General features: G+C 43.0%; 1 protein-coding gene and 1 pseudogene across 3 annotated transcripts in view; one reads left to right on the top strand and one right to left on the bottom strand.

Annotated features, from left to right (window-relative positions):
* Positions 1–1,630: 1,630 nt before the first annotated feature.
* The window catches only part of LOC107399785 (rho GTPase-activating protein 20-like), a 65,900-nt gene continuing 58,827 nt past the window's right edge, over positions 1,631–8,703 (bottom strand). For all 3 annotated transcript variants that reach the window (XM_076566378.1, XM_076566377.1, XM_076566376.1), the window contains 2 exons: positions 2,283–2,379; positions 1,631–1,858 (listed from right to left, as the gene is read on the bottom strand). Coding sequence is in view for 1 of the 3 variants with exons in the window: in XM_076566376.1 (XP_076422491.1) it covers positions 1,839–1,858; positions 2,283–2,379 (117 nt within the window). In the remaining 2 variants the exon portion in view is untranslated. The remainder of the gene's footprint in view (positions 1,859–2,282; positions 2,380–8,703) is intronic.
* On the top strand, positions 6,268–8,403 carry LOC102924832 (TBC1 domain family member 23 pseudogene; annotated as a pseudogene).

Here is an 8,703-nt window from a genome sequence, read left to right as displayed (position 1 = left end):
TTTACAACGTTTGCTTACAAGGTTTCAGCTTAATGGTGTTTACAAGAACCCTGGAGCTTTATTGACACAACTAAGGGTGTAACCTCAGTTTTCTTGACATAGCTGATTTCCCATAGCAGAGAAGGATACAAAACAATGTGACGTCAAAAGTCATGTAGAACAACTTATTAAAAGTTAACCTTGGTCTGTGGCAGTTGCTGGCTGGCCATAGGGGCAAAGGGATTATCGTTAAAAGGTAACCCCTGGCTGTTGACAGAGAAGCTGGCTGTAAAGTAGAGAGCTATTGTTAGAAGTTAACCTTTAGCTGTTGACAGAGCTGATGACTGTCAGGTTTTACTCTTTAAGGTTTATAATTTTATATTTTTATATTCCTGGACCCATCACTTGTACCCAGACTGCCTCTCCCTAAGGTGGGTTTTAAGAGGTCAGCATTGGATGTGAGGATGAAAAGAATTTAGGACTTCAGAGATCAAGGGTTGGGTATTTCCAAATGGAGGATTTGGCAGGCAAAATAGGTGGGTTACAAGAGGAGAATATAAACATAACAAGATAGTGGATAACAACTGGTAGTCATAGGTGGTCAAGATGTCAATAGAAGTGGCCAAGATGACATTTTAATCTTTCATTTCATCTCTCTCTCTCTCTCTCTCTCTCTCTCTCTCTCTCTCTCTCTCTCTCTCTCTCTCTCTCTCTCTCTCTCTCTCTCTCTCTCTCTCTCTCTCTCTCTCTCTCTCTCTCTCTCTCTCTCTCTCTCTCTCTCTCTCTCTCTCTCTCGATACCCAGGCTAATCTCTGACTTGTGTTTTTCTTTCCTCCATGTATGACACTGTGCTTTGATGGGAGCCATAAGCCTAAGTGACCCTTGACACACATGCTGCCATATTTGGGCTTCTCTCTTCTTTTTCTAGATCTAGGCCTTGCTTAAGTCTCCATTGTTGGTTAAACAGCACACTGCTCATGGCTGGCCACTGCTCGTGGCTGGCCACCACCCACAGTTATGTTATGCTGTTATGTGGCCAGATTTACCAGTGCCCGCCCCTATCCACCAATGTAGGTGGTAAATGTGTCCACCCCTTTGGCTCATGGCTGTAGCCAAGAGAAAAATAAAAAATTAAAATAACAAACCGGGATCAGACTACAATCCTGGGCATCCCCAAAGAGTGGAGAGAGATCTATAACTCAGCTCAAGTCACCATCCTCTTCATCAAGGGAAGGTGAGGGCTCTGGCTGTACTGCAGTTGGTCCACCATTGAACCCTAGACACCATTTACTTCCTTGTCAGGAGCGAAAATGTGCCTGCCTTTGCTAGCACAGCCCAAGGACAACCCCCGGGGTGTCTGTCACAAAGAATATAGGTCAGACTACAGCAGTGAGAACAGCAGACTCACTGTGGTGATGGCAGCGGTAGTTGTGTGGTGGTCCAGCAGAAGTGATGAGGGATGCGCATCTCACTGGATGGGGGGAGAGGCGGCAGGTGGCAGCGGTCACAGCAGGTCCTTGGTGCTCAGTGGTGTATCTGAGTCTGAACGGCACCAATGTTGGTTAAAGGGAGTGCTGCTCATGGCAGGCCGCCACCCACAGAGGCCATACTGGTGGAGAAGAATGATGGTTGAAAGAATCATAGAACATGGTTACCTTTTTAGAGCTTTATTGGGAAAGAGGGGGAGAGAGGGGGAAGAAAGAACAGACAGAGGGAGAGAGCAGAAAGAGAAGGGGGCACACAGAGGGCCCACCCACTTTTTAGGCTGGGATGCTGTCACAGGCTGATGATGTAATTAAGGACCGAATCCTTACATCCATAGCACCAGCACCTCTTCTCACAAATATCAGAGCCTCTTCTCAGAAATCAGGTGACCGAGCTGCAGTTAGGCAATTAGGTAAGAGTAGATAGATAACCCCCAGAGCAGCATTCCCTGCTGGCTGAACAACCCATAATTAAAGTCCCTCCCTGCTTTTACTCCCCTTTGCCCCTGCCTATGCCTTAAGAGGAAAATAAAATTTTAGAGCTTGATCAGACATCCTGTCTTGCTCTCATTCTTTGTGTCTCACATCCCTTTCATTTGCTGACCCTCCCTTCAGGTCCCCATTGAAGACCCTGCTGGCCGGGCCAGTGCTTGGCACAGAAGATTCCATACCCTGAAGCTTGCCTGAAACCTGTTAAATAAATCCCATCAAAAGTGAGTACTGACATAACTCAATTCAAATATATAGCTAAATTTACCAGCACCACCACAACCACCCCCACCACCATTACCACCCCCATCCCGTGTGCCCCATGCTTACCTTGCATTGGTTGATTGGGCATCTCACATCTGAAATATGAAATGCTATGAAATCTGAAACTTTTGATCCCAAGCATTTCAGAGAAGGTACACTCAGCCTGCAATTAGCACATAATTAACAATTAACAATGGAGGTCATTTGCTGTGAGGACTTTTAATGCTTTTCACAATCACAAAGAAGGAAGGTGGCCAACTGTAACAGTTCTCATCTTACCACCTGAAATGAAAGCTGGGAGGTTGAGTGAATGCCTGAGAACAAGGCTAGCAAAGCCCTGGCTCTGGAGACCCTGCCTTGCCTCCAGGCTCTGAGTTCTATGCCATCAGATCACACTGTGCTGTCTTCATAAGACCCAGGAAGTTGCAGTGACCTTGACCTCACCTTAAGTTCAAAGCATTTTGCTTACTTGCTCTAGTAAGCTTCCAGGCTTTAATGGATTCTTTGGGAAGATGCTGGATCTCTTATTTGGCCTCAGTTTCTGACTGTGCACCCTGCAAAGTCATCTGACAAAAACCTGTTTATTTTAGAGGCAAATGTTAGTACTGCACTATAATCTCTGTAACTAAAGTCTGGTGCTATTTTTCATGTTTAGACATAGGCAGCTAATAACAGAGCACAACTGAGTTAAATAAATTTAGAAACAAAATAGAGTAAGCATATTTGTTATTTTTTATCTTAACACAAAGTTAACACAGATTTTGGGTTTATAGAATATAGAAATCAACATAATTTTTATTGACATACAGCTCCAGTAAAACTTAAAATTCCGTGAGATAGGCATATCAATATTCTCCATCAACTTTATATAAGATTTATTATTGCTATTATTATTTCTGTGCCCTTTTGTGACATGCATGTCACAGTACATGTATAGTACATGTATAGAGGGGTGGAAGGCCCCTCAAAAAAGATTAAAACAAACAACAACAATTTGGCATTCCAATGGCCATATTTCCAAGTAGGGTTTAAGAAAAAAGTGGGGAGGAGTATGGCTCCTTTAATAGTTTCAACCAGACCATTTCTGCCAGTCACTGAGCCCTTGAGCAGTTAAGTAGAAAAAAAAAAAGCTAAGTGAAAAAGCTTACCACAGTGCAAGCATTGGCATTCTAGACCTCTAGAAAGGTTGAAAGCAGTTCTTGGTCAGACAAACCTCCAACTGGCTTTACACTTGGCTTTCACAATCCAAGAAGCAAGCAGAGCCAGTGGAGAGCCGCATATTTGAAGAATTCAGGTGTACCTTATCAGTCTAAAGCTTGTTCACATGGTTCAAAAAGACTAGAGGTATGCAGTAAAAGAGATCTCGATGGAAAAACCTCTAAGCAAGTTACAGCATGTTTAACAATGTATGTAGGCTTAAGAAAAGAAGAAGAGTATAGTCATAGAAAAAGAAATAAATAGTTTATAAAGTCTTTAAAGAGAGAATAAAAATAAGAAGCCATGTAGAGATAGGAAATACACAGATAGTTTGGATCCCATATGTGTTGATTTTAAATTTTTTGACTGTTGAGAAGCAAAAGACAGATGCTAGGACACCTGGATTGTGAACTGGACTGCTAAATTGAATCAATCTACATACTTTAGAAATGCCTTAATGTGGCAGGGTCCTGTGCTGTTGTCCCCTGAAAGTAGGCACAGAGTCAAACCACACAGATTCTGGGAGAATGTCGAAACAAGCTCAGTTTATCCAGGAAGAGGCAACCCTTATATACCCTCCACCCCACCCTGGGGGAGGTCTGATGAATATGCATCTGCTGGTGTGATATGGCTGCCTCTCATTGGTCCAGGTCATCTCCATATCATGTTTCAGCTGCTGTTGCTAAGGCCCTTAGGCAGACCCAAGTTGACTCTCAGAAAGTATCTTTTTTACTTGTTTGAGCCGGCTGGTCCTCAAGCCTGTTAGGGATGAGTCATCCCACACCTTAACTTAAAACAAATTCAAAAAACATATTTGTCAAATGGAAATCAAAAATGCTTTGGAGTTTTGTTCCCACTGGAGATATGAGGCTGTGGATTCCTTCAGGGTTAATATGGATCAGGTTTGATCAGGTAAGACCTCCTGAACTTGACAAAGGTTACTGCTGGTCTTCCGAGGACTTGGTCATTATCTCAAAATTTTCTCTCTGGGACCCCAAAGATAATTCATCCACAGACAGCAGGAAGATATATGGAAAAAACTATGCCAACATTCCCAAAAATCCAGGGGGGGTGGCTTTTGATTATTTGATGGGTTATGGATGTTTGTTATCCTTTTAGGGGAATACAGAATGTTCATACAAATTTAAAGTTGTTTTTGTTACACTGTACATATGTTTCTACTCTTGTTTAAAGGATTTTTGGGCAGATGGTAGTGGAACATGCCTTTAATCCCAGCACTCAGGGATGGGGGAGGGACAGAGGCAGGTGGATCTCTGTGAGTTCAAGGCCAGCCTGGGCTACACAGTGAGTTCCAGGAAAGGCGCAAAGCTACACAGAGAAACCCTGTCTTGGAAAAAAAAAAGGATTTTTGTATATTGATAAAAGTTTAAGGTTATTTTTGTTACAACATATTGTATATGTGATTCTATTCTTGTTTAAAGTATTGAAATCTACACAGTTTATTTAAAAAGTTAATGTAAAATTCTAGTTTTTGAAAGCTGTTATTATAAATTATATCATATTCCCAAGGAATGCTCAATCATACCACAAGGGCATATGCTTAGCTATGTTCATAGCAGCATTATTTGTAATAGCCAGAACCTGGAAACAACCTAGATGCCCTTCAACCAAAGAATGGATAAAGAAAATGTGGTACATATACACAATGGAGTATTACTCAGCAGAGAAAAACAATGACATCATGAGGTTTGCAGGCAAATAGATGGATCTAGAAAAAAATCATCCTGATTGAGGTAACTGAGACTCTGAAAGACAAACATGTTATGTACTCACTCATAGGTGGATACTAGATGTAAAACAAAGGATGACTAGACTGCTACTCACAACTCCAGGGAGGCTACCTAGAAAAGAGGACCCTAAGAAAGACACAGGGATCGCCCAACAACAGAGAAATGGATGAGATCTACATGCACAAACTGGATGGGGAGGGGGTGTAATGAAGGGCAAGGGTTGAGGGAAAGAGAGCTTGGGGGAGTAGGAGATCCCAGCTGGATCAAGAACAGAGAGGAAAAACAAGGGAAAAGAGACCATGATAAATGAAGACCCCATGGGAATAGGAAGAAGCAAAGTGCTAAAGAGGTCCACAGAAATCCACAAAGATACCTCCACAATAGACTACTGGCAATGGTCAAGAGAAACCCTGAACTGACCTACTCTGGTGATCGGATAGCCAAACACCCTGTCATGCTAGAACTCTCATCCGATGACTGATGGAAGCCAATGCAGAGATCCATGGCCAGGCCCCAGGTAGAGTTCCAGGAGTCCAATTGGCAAGAAAGAGGAGGGATTGTATGAAGTGAGAATTGTTGAGTCCATGATTGGAAAAAGCACAGGGACAAATAGCCAAACTAGTGGAAACACATGAACTATGAACCAATAGCTGAGGAGCCCCCAACTGGATCAGTCCCGCTAGATAAGTGAGACAGTTGATTGGCTTGAACTATTTGGGAGGTACCCAGGCAGTGGGACCAGGACCTCTCCTTAGTGTATGAGCTGGCATTTTGGAACCTAGGGCCTATGGAGGGACACTTTGTTCAGCCTGGGTGAAGGGAGGAGGGGACTGGACCTGCCTCAACTGAATCAACAAGGCTGAGCTGAACCCCCAGGGGAGGCTTTGCCCTGGAGGAGATGGAAAGGGGGGGTGAGTTGGGGGGAGGGGAGGGGCAGGAGGAGGGAGGACAGGGGAATCTGTGACTGAAATGTAAAATTAAATTAAATTATAAAATAAAAAAATAAAAATAAACTATATAGGATAATCAGGAAATAAGAGATCGTGGTTAGTCATTTATAACAATCAAATTTGTAGATATGTTAGATATGTTTTCTAGGTTAAAGAGGTATACTTGCAATGGCGGAAGGAGACGAGCTTCTGCCACTGTCAACGTCGGGTGGGGACAGTTGGGAAAAAGATCTTGAAGAAGCCCTGGAAGCAGGAGGTTGTGATCTTGAAACCTTGAGAAATATAATTCAAGGGAGACCACTGCCTGCTGAACTGAGGGCCCAGGTTTGGAAGATCGCTCTGAACGTTGCAGGAAAAGGCGATAGCTTAGCATCCTGGGATGGTATTTTAGACTTGCCCGAGCAGAACACCATTCATAAAGATTGCCTAGAGTTTATTGAGCAGCTCTCAGTGCCAGAGGAGAAGGCAGCAGATTTACTTCTGGATGTGGAGTCTGTAATTACTTTTTACTGTAAATCACGCAATGTTAAGTACAGCACATCCCTGAGCTGGACCCACCTTCTCAGGCCACTGGTGTGTCTCCAGCTGCCTCGCAGCGACCTGTACAACTGCTTTTATGCCATCATGAATAAGTACATTCCCAGGGATTGTTCCCTGAAGGGGAGGCCATTTCATCTCTTCTGATTGCTCATCCAGTACCATGAGCCTGAACTTTGTTCTTTTCTTGATACAAAGAAAATCACTCCAGACTCCTATGCACTCAACTGGCTTGGGAGCCTTTTTGCACATTACTGTTCCATTGAAGTCACCCAGGCAATACGGGATGGATATCTACAGCAAGCAGATCCATTTTTTATTTATTTTTTAATGTTAATTATCCTTGTAAATACAAAAGAAGTCATTTCAGCACAAGAGTCTGAGAGCAAAGAAGTAGTTATCCACTTCTTGGAAAATACTCCATCTAGCTTGAATCTGGAAGCTATAGAAGACCTCTTCTCTTTGGCTCAGTATTACTGTAGTAAAACACCAGCTTCTTTTAGGAAGGACAATCATCATCTCTTTGGTAGTACGCTATTGGGAATCAAGGATGAAGAGGCAGATCTGAGCCAGGCTCTGTGTCTGGCTGTTTCGGTGTCAGAGATCCTTCAAGCAAACCAGCTGCAAAGGGAAGGAGTCCGGTTCTTCGTGGTGGACTGCCGTCCTGCAGAACAGTATAATGCCGGGCATTTGTCAACGGCCTTCCACTTAGATTCAGACCTGATGCTCCAGAGTTTGCACAGTCAGTGAAGTCCTTGCTGGAAGCACAGAAGCAGTCCCTTGAGTCTGGCTCCATAGCCAGTGGGGAGCACCTCTGTTTTATGGACAGTGGCCGAGAGGAAGAAGACATGTATATGAACATGGTGCTGGCACACTTTTTACAGAAAAACAAAGAATATGTTAGTATTGCCAGTGGAGGATTTATGGCCCTGCAGCAGCACCTGGCCAACATTAATGTGGAGGGACCAGAAAGTGGATATGGCCATTGGATTGCTAGTACCTCAGGCTCAAGGAGCAGCATCAGTTCTGTTGATGGTGAATCTTGTAATGGCTCAAATGATAGAGGAATGAAGTCCCTTGTAAATAAAATGACTGTGGCTCTAAAGACGAAATCTGTTAATGTCAGGGAGAAGGTCATCAGTTTTATTGAGAATACATCAACTCCTGTGGACCGGCATGTGAGCAGCAGCGACCGAGTGGGCAAGCCTTACTGTGGAGTAAAGCCCGTGTTCAGCATTGGGGATGAAGAGGAGTACGACACAGATGAAATTGACAGTCCTTCAACGTCAGATGATGACAGAAAGGAAGTGGTAAACATTCAGACCTGGATAAACAAGCCAGACACCAAGCATCATTTTCCCTGTAAAGAAGTCAAGGAAAGTGGACATATGTTTCCCAGTCACCTGCTCGTAACTGCAACACATATGTACTGCTTAAGGAAGATTCTTTCTCGGAAAGGACTGGCTTACATCCAGTCTCGACAAGCACTAAATTCTGTAGTTAAAATTACGTCCAAAAAAAAGCATCCCGAGCTGATTACCTTCAAGTATGGAAACAGCAGTGCTTCCGGGATAGAAATCTTGGCTATTGAAAGGTATTTGATTCCAAATGCAGGAGATGCTACCAGAGCCATAAAACAGCAGATCATGAAAGTGTTGGATGCTTTGGAAAGTTAATGTAAAAGAAAGTTATTTAAGTGAAATTATGGCAACCAAGAGAAACATGAAAATATATTTCCTGACTCAATACTAACCAGAGACCTTTCATTTGCTCATGAGGATGCCTGAGTAGAGGGTCTAAGTGCAAATTATTGTAATCAATCTCGGGATGGGTACACTTTTTTAAAAATTTCTTTCGCATCTTTGGTTTTATAAAATGATTTATTATAAAGGCCAGTTATTAAATGACTTTGAAGTAACTGGCCTTGTGCCCTATGGACCAAGGGCACAGAATGCAGTTCTGTTTTGAAGAGCTGTTTTAAGGGACATGCATCATTTTCAGGTTTTAAAACAACTGTACACATAACATATTTGCAATGTCTTCACTGAAGTT

Source organism: Peromyscus maniculatus, chromosome 3 (genome assembly GCF_049852395.1).
Source record: "Peromyscus maniculatus bairdii isolate BWxNUB_F1_BW_parent chromosome 3, HU_Pman_BW_mat_3.1, whole genome shotgun sequence".
Taxonomy (NCBI): domain Eukaryota; kingdom Metazoa; phylum Chordata; class Mammalia; order Rodentia; family Cricetidae; genus Peromyscus; species Peromyscus maniculatus.
Note: the sequence above shows the minus strand (reverse complement) of the source record. Positions and strands in the feature narration are given on the sequence as shown.